Source organism: Lasiodiplodia theobromae (genome assembly GCF_012971845.1).
Source record: "Lasiodiplodia theobromae strain AM2As chromosome Unknown scaffold_57, whole genome shotgun sequence".
In the NCBI taxonomy this organism is placed as follows: domain Eukaryota; kingdom Fungi; phylum Ascomycota; class Dothideomycetes; order Botryosphaeriales; family Botryosphaeriaceae; genus Lasiodiplodia; species Lasiodiplodia theobromae.
In genome coordinates, this window is record NW_023336538.1 from 12,756 (window position 1) to 27,677 (window position 14,922).

At 59.9% G+C, this 14,922-nt stretch overlaps 3 protein-coding genes across 3 annotated transcripts; 1 reads left to right on the top strand and 2 right to left on the bottom strand.

The window, feature by feature from the left end:
• Positions 1-2,037: 2,037 nt before the first annotated feature.
• LTHEOB_12053 (uncharacterized protein) lies at positions 2,038-3,569 on the bottom strand (the record flags this gene model as incomplete). Its single annotated transcript, XM_035508878.1, has 2 exons — positions 2,038-2,513; positions 2,573-3,569. 2 exons carry the CDS (start codon positions 3,567-3,569, stop codon positions 2,038-2,040), a joined length of 1,473 nt encoding a protein of 490 aa, XP_035365314.1.
• Positions 3,570-9,372: 5,803 nt separating this feature from the next.
• On the bottom strand, positions 9,373-12,106 carry LTHEOB_12054 (Tbc domain-containing protein; the record flags this gene model as incomplete). Its single annotated transcript, XM_035508879.1, has 2 exons — positions 9,373-9,732; positions 9,902-12,106. 2 exons carry the CDS (start codon positions 12,104-12,106, stop codon positions 9,373-9,375), a joined length of 2,565 nt encoding a protein of 854 aa, XP_035365315.1.
• A 1,090-nt stretch (positions 12,107-13,196) lies between these two features.
• LTHEOB_12055 (Short chain protein) lies at positions 13,197-14,173 on the top strand (the record flags this gene model as incomplete). The annotated part of the gene is made up of 5 exons (XM_035508880.1): positions 13,197-13,286; positions 13,340-13,747; positions 13,795-13,902; positions 13,953-14,033; positions 14,087-14,173. The coding sequence occupies 5 exons, from the start codon at positions 13,197-13,199 to the stop codon at positions 14,171-14,173; spliced, it is 774 nt and encodes a 257-aa protein (XP_035365316.1).
• Positions 14,174-14,922: the final 749 nt, after the last annotated feature.

Sequence of the window (14,922 nt, forward strand, 5' to 3'; positions counted from 1 at the left end):
CGCTGTGTAGAGTGTAATAGGTTTGACATGGGTCGGAAATGATAGCCCGCGCGTACAGCGGAGACCAGTCTTCTTTGATGCATGCCCCAATTTATTTTTCCACAACAGCAAAGACGAGAGAAGTGACACATCGTTTGGCTGCTGCAACTCCACGTAGGCCTGCACACCCGCTGACAGGGCCGGCCATGTTTCACCTCTTCCGCTGACCTGGCCCTCACATGCTCCGTTTTCCAGGGCAGGGGGAGCATGCTGCTCTGCTTAAACAATCCCCCCGAATCTAGAACGGCGCATCCCGACCGCGTTGCGCGGCTGCGGCCGTCTCGGGCCCTGCGCGCCGAGAGAAGCAGGGATGCCACACGTGAAGTGCTTCCAACGGGCCTCGGCGCCTCGATACTTTGTAGCCGTCGGATGCTCCCTATTCGGGCATGTATTGCCGGTCTCGGCGGGTCGCAGAAGAGATTGGCAAGGCCAACACAATGTACATACGGTATACATCTCATACGAAGGAAAGCCGCATCTTATGTAGCCGGCTTCGAAGACTTTTAGCACCACTTCTGGATAAAGTAATACGAGGAACAATCTTGAACGCGCCACCTGATTGGCACCAACACTGACTCGTAGTCGATCTCTATTGCCCTTGAAGGAAGCTTCACGAAAACCTCGTGGCTCGTATTTAACCCGAGTGAAGTGTGCTTCACGTGGAGCCGCGTATCTGCTCGTGTGGACATGCCCCGAATCGGTCAGCAACGGCCAGCATCATGGATCAAGTACTCACTTTCCGGCGAATGACGGGCCGTGACATGCACACCGCGTCACCTGTACAACGAGAAAAGGCGACATTGCGCTGTTCCAAAGCCTGTACTGTCCCCATGTGATCTGGGCGCGGCTCATTCGTAAAAAAGTATCTTATTTACAGAGAATCGAAAGGTGGTGGAAAAAGTCGCACAGTGATGGCTCGAAAGTATACACAGAGCCCAAGGGGATGTCCCCGCCATCTGCCTCGCGGCCGTGTTCTCGCTGAACGCTGGCAAACGGAAAGGATGAGTGAAAGGTGGAAATGCAAAACCTGGCCCTATATGAGAAGAAGATGGAAGAAGAGGGAAACCCCATGCACCCGCCCAACTCGCGCCAATGCAAGCCCGATACCCTAGATTTTTCGTCTCACAAAAAAGTATGACACATGTACGCAAACGAGTTCAAGAAAAAAAAAAAAGATGGCGCCAGGAAAATGCAGAGAGACAGAAGCCAACGGTGGGACCGGCGTGGCACGCGTGAAAGGACGAAGAAAGAAGCTGCGTGATCTGCAGGCAAAAATCAGATCGCCGCCCGGCCAAAGATAGAAGCGCGTGTAAGCATGAAAGAAGACGAAAAGTACGGGGCGAGGGACAAGCCGCGCAAGCTTTCCCCGGCATTCGTTGGGTGCGTCCGGGAACCGTAGGATCTCCGCCTGGGGACCCGGTGAGCTGCCAAGACTCGCGATGGCTTGCAGTGCAGTAGGGCCAACAACACCAACGGGACTTGTTCCAAACGTCGGCGATGATGCAGATTGCGCGTCACAAAGGATCGCCGGCGCAATGCGGTGCGAGGAGCCGCGGCAGCTGGAGAGGCAAAAACATGGGCAGCCGCGTGGCGGCGGGGTAAGAAGCCGCGCTGGGGAATCTGAAAGCAGCAATGAACGAGCGGTTCCAGAAACCGTGTCTCTACCATGGCGTCCGGGTATAACGAATGGAGCAAGCAAAACATGGAGCCGTCGTCCAGGACGTGTAGTCGGCCGAGTCCTCCGTCGAGCCCGCGATAGGAAATTTTTGGTGGGTTTGAGCACGCTGAAACAGCGCAGTGTGATCGAGGAGGCCGGCCAATCTCGCTTCGGGTCCCAGCAGACTGTCGCCGTAATCCGCAATCTCCCCCCAGCCCAAAGTCCGAACGGGAGTGGTGACCTGCGCAGAAATGGTCAACGTCAGCGATCGCACAAGCCCGTGCCGCGGCTTTCTCCTCCTGCGCCCGTCCCTTCAGCCCCACCGCCCAAACGAGCGACAATCATGGCCGGCCAGCCCCCGCTTCCCGCTTCGGCGTGCTGGGACGCGAGCCCTGGGACGCTTGTACTGACGGCCGCGTTTCACGCTGGACTAGCGAGGACCTCTCCGAGCCCTCGCCGTCGCTGCCATGGTTCCCACGCTCCTCGGCGCCGTGCGGCGCCTGGAGCGGTTGCTGCTGCTGCTGCTCCCCTCGTCGGTGAGCATCGTGGCTTGCATGCCGGTCGGAATATGAGCTCGATTCGGCACCCGTGTGCGTGCCGGCCCTGCTCCGGCCGGTGTACTGCGTCTGCTCAGTTGCGTACCCTCGCGACGACTGGTCGCTGCGGGTCCGTGCGTGACCTCGCCGGCCTGGCGTTGACGTTGATGAGCCCGAGACATGCGAGAACGAGGGCGAGGTATATTGCGGCGCAGAGGTGGGCGCCGGTGCTGCCTGGTGCGCTCCCTGCGCCTTACGCTTCTTGGGCGAGCTCGCGTAGTCTACACCGCATTCGTAAGCTGTCAGACTTGTGTGGACGCTCCCTATTTGTGGTGTTTACCTGACGGCGTCGCGGAAGGATTCGTACCGGAGCTGGACTGGGTGGTGGGGGGCACCCAGTGGTGAAAGTAGATCGAGGGCGATGACGTCTGCGGTTGTTCCTGCTGCGATTGCTGGATCGTGCTGAGCGTCTGCGCCTGCGGCGGCGGCTGGATCTGCATCTCGTTCGTCGTGAGCCGGGGCAGCTGCGAGTGCGCCGGCGGCTTGGGGTGCTGGGGGTAGTTGGACGCCGCCCGCGCTCGCGGCGACATGCCGCCCACCGGCGCGTACGTGGGCGCTGAGAAGGGCCCGGCGGCAGGCTGGGCCGGCGGGGCCTGGCCTGGGAGTGCTCCCACGACGGGCGGCGCGCCCGCGTAGACGGCCGGCGGGGCGGGATTGATGACGCGCTGCTCTCCCCTCCGCATGTCCGGCGACACCTGGGCCTGGGCGAGGGCCTGCTGCTGCTGGGCCTGGAGCTGGACCGAGTACTGCTGCAGCCAGTCGACAGTGACGCCGGCGGAGCTGCCGCCGCCGATGCCCGCGAAGATGATGGGCACGAGGTGCGGCGGCACGCCGCCCTGCATCGACTCGCGCAGCATCGACTGCTCGATCTTGCGCTGCTCCAGGCGCAGCGATTCCTGGCGGGTCCTCTCCTCCTCCTGCTTCCTCTTGTCCTCCTCGGCCTTGGCCGACAGCCAGTTGCGCATCGACTCCTCGGCGCCCTGCCACTGGGCGGGCGGGGCGGGCATCTGGCCCAGCGACTGCGAGACGGACATGGGCGGCGGGGCGGTGCGGCTGGGGTCCGGCAGGGTCATGGCTGCGGGCGGCGGGAGGCCGCGATGAGAGGTGCTCATCGTGCTGGGGGCACTGGCCGGCAGTGACTGCGAGAGCGGGCTGGGGCCGCTGGTCACCTGGGGCGAAAGTCGAGCGGTCGGCGAGTAGGCCTTGGGCGGAGGGTAATCATGGGGATGCTTGAACTCAAAGTCCGATCTGGTCGGTTGGGACAGCGTGAGTAACATTGGGGGGGAAAGAGGTCTTTTAATTTCTTTGGGCGCGGGCGGCAACGACCGACATCTGAGAAGAGAAGAGAGGAAGAAGAAGGAGAAAAGAAAAAGAAAGGAAAGCTCTTTTGCGATGATGGCAGCTTTTTGAGGCCGTCGAGGCGCGCGGAGCTGGCTTGGGGAGGGCTACCTTATTTAGAGGCATGGCTGGGCCGGTGGACCAGGAACCTTACCGGCCGGGTGGGAGATTCGCCTGCCGCATGCCGTAAGGCTAACGGGCTGGATGGCTGCGCGGTCGATCCAGCGCTCGCGTGAAGGGCGGCGATCACGTAGGCCTGGGCGGTGTCTGGTGTCGCTCGGCTTCAACGGCAGGCGCAGAGCGTGTGGCGCGCAGCGGCAAATGCACAGCGCGCGGGCACGATGCTAGCGCAGTCCATCCTCGTCGCATCGCGCCCGATTCGACGCGCTCAGGCGCGCCGCCCCAAGCCTATCAGCCCCCAGACTCAGCCCGAAGCGTCATTTCGCCAGGAGCCCCAAGTCCCACCGCCCAATTTCGTCGCGAGCGCTGTCCAGAAAATGAAGGACCGCGCGCGCTTCTCCAGCAATTTGGCCCTGATGAGCGCCTCTATGCGAAACGGCCGCGGCGCCGGCATCTGCCATGGGCGCCAGGGCTGAAAGAAGATGCGCCTAGCTCGCACTCCTCCCGCGATCGACACCGCAAGGCGGACGGCATGCAATCGATAAGTCGGCAATGATCTCCGCCGCGACGTTACAGTGACATTCCGCCTGCCAGAACCTCCTCCTCCTCCGCCGCCGCCGCCAGGCGCGGCTGCCCGTGACGCGCGCGCGCTGCTCGTCATCGCCCAGCTCCCGCAGCCGCCTCATCTCCGTCACTGCTCCCTTTCGGCCTGGCCAGCCCAGCTGAAACACCGTGGCGCTCCCGATCAGGCGACGAGATCTGCTCGCATCGGGATCTAGACGCCGCACGCCCGCCAATCGACGCGCCGCGAGCAGAGAGCCGCTGGACCCCCCGAGCTAGAGCGATGTCATGCAGCGACTGAGCGGCCAATTGCTGACGAATGTGCGGATGATACAAACGCGGAACATCCGACACCCCCAAAGCGGCGCGCGAGGGTTCCCCGGCCTGGCTCGGGCCACCAGCGTCGACCTTCTTTCGCAACGGCGGGCGCACCCCTGCCGGCGCCGTCTCCCTCGAGGGCGCGCGGGAGCGGGTTAAGCGTAATTGTTGATGGCGCCGCCGTACCCTGGCCCCGTATCCCGGCTCCCAAACGTGCTCAAGACGTCGGCAGCCAAACGCGCGCTGCTCAAACGCCGGCGAAGTCAAAAGGAGGAGGGCCGGTGCAGAAAGCGGAAAAATAAAAGAGCAGTGCTATGCCCTCCTGGCCGGTTTGATGCTGAGACACGCCCGCGACTCCCAGATTACGTGCGTTTTCTGCAAGCCACTTTCCCTTCACTCATCTAAGACACTCGGATGCCGCTTGGCGAGATGAAAGAGCGCAGCGCTACCGACCTCGACCGAGCAGTAGCTTCGCGGCCGGATACGCGAGGCGGGCAATAATCGGCGGGGCCAGCTGCGTGCTAGCCAGCCGGTGTCGTTGACGGTGGAGGCGGCGGGAGCAAGTGCGGCCGGGAAGGAGCCCCAAAGGCATGCTCCGGAGAGGGGGTGGGAGAGGTGCGTCGTGCCGATGAGGCCGGCATGCCGATTGCTCGAACGAGGACGTCGTGGCCAGAAGCGGGCAAGCCGGCGGAGCAGCTGGTGGCGAGGAGCGGCAGCCCGGGCAGGCGCAGGCGAGATCTTCGCCGTCGCCTATCGCCAATCGCCAACTCGAGCCCCGTCATCAGCCCTAGGCGGGCGCGGCAACTCGTGGCGACGCCGTTAGCCCGCGCGTGCGTGCTTGTTGCGGCGACGTCGACTTTTCCCCTTCTCTGCACAGCCGCGCATCGGCAGGGCGCACAGCAGATCCCAGCGGCCAGGATGTGAGGCGGGGACCACGGCGGCGCGTGCCACATCTGCGGCGTGGTGTCGGCGGCGGCGGCGATGGCTGGGGCTCCGACAGATCTCAGCGCGCGCTGTGGTTCCCGGTTTCCAGTTCCGCGCGTGCGCCTCTTTTTCCAGCGATTCGAGAGCAGCGCGAGATGCAGCGATGAGCGAAAAGTGGTGTGATGATCTACGAGCGGCCCCTCAATCTGGCAAGATTGCGTCTTTCCCCCCGGGACGCGGACCCTGCTCCTTCGCCAGGAGCCGGCCTTCCCTGTCACATCAGTCAGACACCATCAACAATCCTCACGCAAGCTCCACCTGCATAGCCGCCCGCAACTGCCACTCCCGCCGCCTCCTCTTTCTCCGACCGGCGAATGCCTTGTCGCGTCTGCCTTGCTACTCCATCTGAGTCGCGTGCAGCTAATGCACGAATCGCAGTCGTCCTTACCTCGACCAAGGCTGGCACGCGGCATAAGGTCGAGGAAAAAAAAATAAATGCCACCACTCGGCCTATCAGGCGCTTCGCTGGCACCCGCACGCCGCCTTTCTGGCTCGACTTTTGTAACCCAGCTAAACCGCATTGCCTCGTCCGCCGTGGATGCATGTAGGAGACGAGGGCAACTGCCGGGACCTGCGGCACTGCCGCCCGCATTCACTTACCGCTTTTTGCAATCCCGATACCTCACCGCACTGTCTCGAATCCCATCGCCCCGATCACCGTGGCTGCGTTGCGCTGGCGTCCCCTCTCGCCCTCAACGCCGAGGTAGACGGGGGGGAGAACAATCGAAAAAGCGGAGAAAGCATGCCAGACGGCCGGCACCGAGCTCAGACCGCTACGGAGACATTTCCTCCAGATCTCGTGTTCCTTGCAGTGCCTCGTTCCCAGACTCTACTTGCTTGGGAAATAAAATGGAGACACTTCGGCCGCCGATCATCACTCCAGCAGGCGGCCCTCACTCTCCATCATGGAAGAACCCGCTTCTCGGAAAAGAACACTCGACCGGTTTTCATTGGTGCTCTCGTGCAGATTGACAAGATTGATCAGCTTGGATCGTTCGAGATTCACGTAGATGGTGGGGGGCAAAAAGCGGACCGGATTCTGGCCTGTCAACAATCGAGTACCGAGTCTGATGCTGCTCTCACGAGAGACCGCGGCAAGAATCCACACACACGCGCACGTACGCGCAAACACCGGACGCGCACGTGCCCGTGAACGCACGACCAAACGTTGCCTCCTCCCCTTCCTCGCTCGTTCGCCCTGATTGTAGAGTAGACGCAATTCTCCGTTTACAATAGGGGGGTAGGACGGTGGGCCTCGGAGGTGCATTCGGATTTTCCGGCAATAAGCTACTCTTCGTCGAGGAACCTTTGTACCTCTCCTCTCACAAGCTCTCATACGCAGATGCTTATGGGAATATCTCCGTGCACACTAGCATAAGCTGCCAAATCCCTCCAATCCTCTAACAAGAAGGTACATATTGTTGAGCCGTGGTCCCAGGGCGCCAGCGCCAGCGCCAGGGATCGCATCCCGCGCTCTGTACATGGTACACGCACATGAGCGGGTGGGTTATCGGGAAATTTTATTTCCTAGGGCCCCATCTTGGGTACGCTTCGCGTCGTGGGCGGGACGGAACATGGCGCGTAGACCCTGGCTTAGGATTCACACCCCTTCCTTTCTCTCCTCTGCTCGTGAGAAGTACCGTGCCCCTTCTGTCTCGGACCCTCGCTGTTCTTCCCACTGCAGCGGGCTTGCGAGAGGTGGGACGGAAAGAGCCATCACGTCCTTCATCGCCGAGGTTTCTCCGCAAAACAGTACCGCACAGCATATCTGACGGTCCCCGTTGCACGAAGCAAGAAAACGATGGTCGGAAACATGAATAATGCAGTAATATCCATGGCGCACCCCCCTTCACCCTGTCCATCTTCCAAGTTCAGCAAGCCAAGTCATTGCAATCTCTCAGCCACCCCGGCGACATCCGGACCCAAAATCTTACGCGGATAGTGCTCGCGAACTTGATAACAACCGAGTTCCATTCGCGCTATGACCGGTTCTGTAGTGAAGCTTCACCGCGAAAAAAAAAAGCGAAAGAAAAAAAAAAGGAAGGAGATTGAATGCACTAAAAAAGCATGCTGTCCGGGTCAACAATCCGCTCTACGGGTAACGCCGTGACACTACGATCAGATTCGTATGCCCCTCTCACGCCAACCAGCCGTGCCGCGTATCCGCGAGACGAGTTCAAGAGCGCATCTTCAGGGGATCGTTTGTAGTGCAGAGGGGTATCGCAGCCGAAGGCTAGCGCAAAGGATAACAGGGCCCCGGAGCATGGGGTAATTGCGCCTCAGCAGTTTCTTACGAGTATGTGAGCAGTGGAAGCTATCGTCCGGACGAGAATGTATGGTTGTTAATGCCACATTCAGGTCCGGATATAGGTAGCTTCAACTACCCACGACATGAGCGAAAAACAAATTCTCGCTAGCCTTCGGCTGCGATACCCTCTGAACATCGAGACAAAGGACCGCTCAATGAAGAGGCGCACCACTCATTAAGCGTAGGGGTCCATCGATTCTGATTCGTCGATGACTTGGTCACATGGCGGAGGAACGGTCTTTGGGGGGCTTGTTTGTCTTAGCCAATCATTAGCGATTACTACTACAATAATAACGATCTCTTTTTGCCCTTTTGATGCCCTCTTTCCTTTCGATAACCCCTCCCCACCTGATGCTTTCTATCCTATCAAACACAAAAAAGACCTGTAGGTATGTATCTGCTGCCGGCCCGTCGGAGAGGAACCTCTTTTCTACCACCCCCGCCGCGGGCTGAACCTTGGCAAACATGATGGATATCAACAACTTCATTCGAGACAAAAACAAAGCGAAAACGAAAAATGATTGGATGGAGAAAAAAAAGCATGGACAGGTCAAAAAGCCTGCGCAGTCTTCGGCCCCAGCTCCGGGAGACGCGATCGACTGGCTGCATATTAGCCGCCCATGAAGTGAAAGAAGAGGTGAGCAACGAAAATGGTAAATGATCGACAGAGTGGAAAACCAGTTAAAGTTGCAATGGCGGAAACACCCGTCGTTCGTGACGTCGGGGTAGCTCTTTTCTTACGCAAAAGGAAGGCGAACAGGTCATCTGCGTGTCGTACGGCCCCAAGCCGACTTGGAGAATACAGTGTCGGAAAAGACCTCCGACGCGATAAGTGCAAGCTAACAAGAAAATAAGACAGCGCAACGAGAACAACATCGTGATTGGCCGCAAACGATCCTGCAGATTGCCGCCGGTGGAACAGATCTTCGCGCGCAAAAGCAATGGGAATCAAAAAACGAACAAAAATGAGAGAAAGATTGCAAACAAGAGACTTCCAATCGGGGTATTCGGTTGTGAAGGTGATTGGAAGGTGATTTGTGAAAGACCTCCGTGGAAAAACACACAAGCGAGCAGGAAAACAAAAACAAAAGTAACGACAGAACGCCTAATCAGGAGGCAAAGTGCCACGCTAAAGCCACGCGGCAGCCCTGCTCGATATCGCCCCATCTTTGGGTTTTCGTCCGAAAGATGATGCAGGAGTGTGGAAAGGTATTCTCCGGGTGGTGATACCGGAAAAGGTAGGTAGGTGGAAGCGCGGAAGTGGTTCGCTAAAAGGCGCAGCCCCCTAGCCAGCACTTTGAGCCTAGCCTCGGCAGCCCTCTACGCCATCGATGCAACCTTTGCCGCGAGGTTCTGCAGCAGGCTCGAGTGCGAATGCGAACAGTTTAATCTTGCCGGTCGGACGACGCAGTCCACCTCTTTTGGGCTCGGGCGACAGGTGGGACGCAGCATTACCCGGTCGTAGGATTTGCCTTGGCTCGCTTCTTTCTCTGCTTCCACTCTGCCCTTGCCACGCGCATGAGCAGATCCTCGTCCTTGACCGGAACCCACGAGGTTAGCGTCTTCATCGCGTTCTCAAAGTCCGAATCCAACAGAATCTCGCGCGTCGCGTCGATGAGAGCGGCCGAGGTGGCGTGCAGCACGTCGAGATCGGCGTGGAAGGAATTGTTTGGGTCGCAGGACATAGAAGCGTCTCCGAGCAGCATGAACACGTCCCAGACACGGAGCTGCGCCGGGAACGGAATCGAGTAGTTGAAGAGCGTGAGGTACCAACGCGTCCCGTAAGCGGTACAGTGCACGCCAAGCTCCTCCTATAATGTCGGTCAGCGCCAGCGAATCAAAACGTGAGGCTGTGGTATAGCAAGGCTTCGGAACAGGGAGCCACGAGCAGTCCAGACCGGACTTTGCGTTCAGCTCGGTGCCAAACGAGGCGGACCGGTTCCACAAAGCGCTGTGCGACCAGTGGTTGCCGAGACTTACCAATTTCTGAGCCACCTCGCCTCCGCCGAGCCAATACTTCTCGAAGTCGCCCAACGCTTCCATGAGACCTTCAAACCCGTGTTGGTACAGGCGTTCCAGGCCTCTCAGCTTCCAAAGCCGCACCAGCATGACGAACGCCCTCTCCTCATCGTAGTAGCAGAGCAGGGTCGCCGCGAGCGCGGCCATTCCCTGAACGTAGCCGGTATCGGGGAGATAGAGCGAAAAGGCGTGAAGCACGCGGAACAGCAAGCGCTGGCCGCCGCGGTAGCGTCTCCTGAACATGATGTGGTGACTGATGGTCCGGGGCACGTCCATGTCGATCTGCATGTCTTCTGCGGAATCGTCGTCCTGGAGTTCGTAGAATGCCTCGATGAGCTCTTCGTCCGGAGCGCTGTTCGGGTCCTTCTTCGCGCTCGCCGCGAGAAACGCGTACCACGCGGTGGACCGCCACCTGTCCGGAATTCCTTTCCACGTGCGCTCGATGAGCTTGGGGTTTCTGGTGTCGAATTCGAAGAGCATTCCACCTCCGCTCGGCGACTTGCCCACGAGCTTCCCCATCTTCCGCCACTTCTCCTCTCTCTGCCATTCCTTCCGCTTCATCATCTCCACGGTCCTCCCGCCATCCTTTTCTTCGGCTATAGCAGCGAGGCCAGGGGGTAGCGTGAGCATATCGCTGGCTTCGTCAACAAGTCTCCTGCTGCGGTTATGCGGCAGCCTGTTGGCCGCGGTCCGGAAGATGTTCGAACGGACGGACGCTGTGCTCCGGGTGGAGTAAATGGATTCCGCCGGGCGAAGGGATCTGCTGGAAGACATTCGCTTGGGCTGGGCGCTGAAATTCGTCCGCGAAGACCTGGCGATCGATCCTTGGCGGCGGAGGGTGCGCTTCCGTCTCGGGGCCTCGGACGCAAGCTGCAGCTGCGTGGACACGCGCTGGAGCTTGGGCGTGTCGAAGGTGACCGTAGACTCGCGCTGCTCTGTGGGAGCGGACTTCTTGGCGACGATGAACCCGTATCGATCGACCTCGCAACCTTCGATGTCCTCCCAATCTTCTATGCCACCTGCCAGCTCGTTCGGTTCTTTTGATATCAAACTGGCCGGTTTGCTCACAATGCTCGCGCTGCGCAGGGCATCTCCGTTGTTTCGTGACTTCGTAATCTGCAAGCTGTCACCTTCCCCGGGCAGGTCGGGTGGGTTCTCTTCTTCGATCGACGCGTCCTCCCGGATGCTCTCTTCCACGGCCCAATCCGCGGCTCTCTCGTCGCCGTACTCGTACATGAAGCGGACCTTCTTCGACAGCATCGTCTCGTCCGCGGACAATACGCGCGTGCCTGGGATGCTTCGGCGCGGAGCGAGAGACCTGGCTCTCCTCGAAGGTGCTGCGGACACCGCAGTCGAGGCTCGGCCGTCGGCAGTCGCAGCGCTCATGCTCACGGCACGGGGACCGTCCAGGTGCGGGTGCGGGCGAGGGATTACGAGGTCCGGTATCTTTTCCTGCGTCGATCCCGTCTCCGATACTGCGTTTGCCGCCTCCGGCGCCGATCCTTCTCGAGGTGCCGAAGCCTCGTCATCTGCCGGTTTTCTGTCCCTCGTACTGCTACCAGCCTCAACGCCGTGTTCACCTCTTGAGCCATGCGCAGCGCCATCCTTGTCCGTGGGCCCGCGCATCATTTCGTTCATCCTCTTTCCATTCAGGAGCAAAGTACCTCTCTTGGAAAAGGCAATCTTGTTGTCGGCGAGATCGTCGAAGTCGGCCTTCGGGATGTCGGTGCCGACCAGCCTGCTGCGGTTGACCTCGCCCGCATTGTTGGCCGTCAAGGGGCGCGGGGGCTCGTCGTGGACCACGATGGTAGGCAGGCTGGGGACGCGGGGCACGCTGTGGTCGCCGTCGTGCGAGGGGCTGGCGATGGAGGGCGCGAAGCCGGAGTCGCGCTTCAGCTCGTCGGGGAAGGGCTGGCTCGCGCGCGACTTGAAAGGCGAGGGTCGCGGGCCGGGGGAGGTGCGCGGGCGGCGCGTGGAGGGGTGGAACCATGAAGAGCGAGACGATGACGGACGCGCAGGAGAGGTGGGAGAGACGGGTGAGGTTGGCGAGGACGGGCGGGGCCTGGAGGGCTTTTGCGATGGAGGCGTCACAGAGGGCCGGCGCGGCAGGTGGAAGAAGGGCGGCGCCCTGGCGGCGGGCTGGGGATTCCCCGCCCCATTGTTCATGGCGCCGCGTTAACAGCGATGAAACGCGATTGATTGCGGGGAGATGAGGTGTTCGGGAGGGCGGCCCCGGGGGGGAGGACTGGGTCTAAACGGCGGGCAGGGCGGGCATGGAGTGGCGGGACTGGGCGAGGGGCGCGGTCGAGTTAGCAGGCGGCGGAGGTTGAGCGAGCGCATGCGGCAGCATGGTGGTTTTGCGGGTGCTTGGGGCTGGGAAAAGGGGGGTGGTACTGCAGGCTGGGAGGTCGCTTTTGATCGTGTGTCGTGCGGCCAGGGTGATGGCAAATCGGAGATTGGCCTTAGCTGCGCGCGGGAGCTACGAAGCCACACTCACTTGGCGCCGCCGTTTGCTGTCTCGATGTCGCAAGTGGCCCAGCTGCGGCCCGGCGGGCTTCAAGTAGTATGCTCGCTCTCCTGGCTCTGGCGCCAGCTCATCAAAGCGCCGTGTAGCGACGTGCTGCGCCGGGGCCAGGCTGTCGTCATGCGCAGCAAGTCATGCAGCTGGAGGCTGAGATGAAAATAGGTACGGGTCGCCGCAGCCAACGAGGGTCGTGCCGCCGGGGCGCCGCAGCCCTTGCGCAGATGTGGAGCGGGTGCCTGGCAGCAAGATCTTGTGCTCAGCAGCCAGCCAGCCCTACCGCAGCGTTGGTGAGAGACAGCCCTACGCAGATGGCGGCAGACCCTGGGGCGCGCGAGCTGGCCGCTCACGGAGCAGGCGCTCCCCAGTGCTGCGCAGGGCCAAATTGCTTGTTCGCACCGGCGCCGTCCCGTCTATTTTTGCGCGCCCCACGCGCGGTGAAACCGCCACGCCCGCTGGGCTGAGACGCTGCAGGATTCTGCGCTGCGCACCACAGCAGCTTGTTGCGTACGGAATGCTTCCGCCCACCCTGCGGGCCGAGTGTGGACAGCCGAGCTCTCGACGGGCGGAAGCTCTCCAGCTCACCGCGGGAGCCCCGCGCAGCACCCCACCATTGATGCTCGAGAGCGCCATGTCAAAAGCGCCGTGCTCCCTCGAAGCGTGTCTCTGGCACCTGGCTTTGAACAACCGTCTCCGAACCACTGTCTCGGCCCATTGACTGCGCGCGGACCTGCCATGACCACCCAGAAAGTCGCCCTCATCACCGCCGGCTCAGCCGGTCTCGGCGCCCAGATCGCCCGCGTATTCGCACCTGACTTCAGAGTTGTGAGTACCTTGTACTCGGGCCCTCCAGCCGTTGTGCTGACCCTCAGCCGCAGGTCATCAACTACGCCAACAACGCCGATCGCGCACAGGCCCTGCTGCAAGAGCTCCACAACATTCCGCTGGCCACCAGTGTCCCCGCCGCGTCTGCCGCCACACCGCGTTTCCATGCCATCCAAGCCGACGCCGGCGACAAGGCTTCGGTCCAGGAGCTTGTCGCCGAGACGGTCAAGACCATGGGCCGCCTGGACGTCGTTGTCTCAAACGTGGGCTGGACGCGCATTACGAACCTTCTGAACTTTGACGAGGGCGTGGTCGAGGAGGACTGGGATAAGTGCTTCGTCTACAACGTCAAGACCCACATGTGGCTGGCATACGCTGCCAAGAAACACCTCGACGAGACCGAAGGTGCTTTCATCACCACCGCTTCCGTGGCCGGTGTCAAGCCGAGCGGCAGCTCTTTGGTAAGGTGATCCTGATCCACTAGCTGCGTTGATGCTAACGAGAAAAGCCCTACGGTGTGACCAAAGCAGCGCAGATTCACCTGGCGAAGACGCTCGCTGTCATCTGCGCTCCGAAGATTCGCGTAAACTCCGTCAGCCCGGGCTTGCTGATGACGGTAAGCAGCTTCCTAGCACCGCCATGATCTTTGGCCTAATTGCTGTGCAGGAATGGGGCGCCAAGTTCCCCGAGGCCAAAATCAAAAAGTCAATCGAGAACACCAAGTTGAAGCGTTTGGCTACGGTTGAGGTAGGGATAGGCTCGTCGACGTTATTACCCGAACAGGGCTGACCCACGTACAGGATGTAGCGAATCAAGTGCGGACGCTCGCGCTGAGCCAATCAGCCACCGGAGGCAACTACCTTATCGAGAGCGGCATGACCCTTTAGAGCTACTATTTCGGCGTTCAGATACTTTTATTCCCGGCCTTCTACTCAAAATAAAGATTCGCTATTATATGCCACTTAATTTGCGTCGCTATGCCGGTTGTTCGGCTAGAAGGCTTTAGGTGCACCAAGCTCGTGTTCCAGTGTTGATCCTTATCTCCACAAATGGACAACGGCGCCCCATCACCCCAGCCTTATCAACGCCGAGACAATATCTCGCTTGAACGAGAATATTGCACCTGGCAGTATAGAAATTCAAGACCACTGCGCGCCAGCAATTCTTGTCAGATGCATACTTCCATCAAAAAATGCCCCTGGACTAGAATGCAATGTGCAGCACCATCTTAACCTCCAGGCTCCCTTCTCCCAGGCTATTCATGCATGCGCCAACGATTTCAAAGTTTGGACCTTTTCTCAGGGCGTTGCGCTTTTCGCCCGCTGCATGTGAATTGGAACAGACACTATTGTCCTCAGGCTTCGACTTCATATCCACAACCAATAAGTACTTAAAACCCCAATCCTCTTTGCCTCTGTGTAGCCAAACACCCAAAAATAATCGTTCACGACATCAATAAGCACTCCTATCTTATTCGTCCTAAACATAATCTCTAACACACTTCTTAAGACAAAACCACCCAACAATCCTTCGCAATCGTCAACGGCCAGCCAGAGCTTACTTGTTCTACAATTTCCAACACGCACTTCATGAAATTTAGCCACATTTAGGGTCCTATCTCTTGAGACTGTCTTAC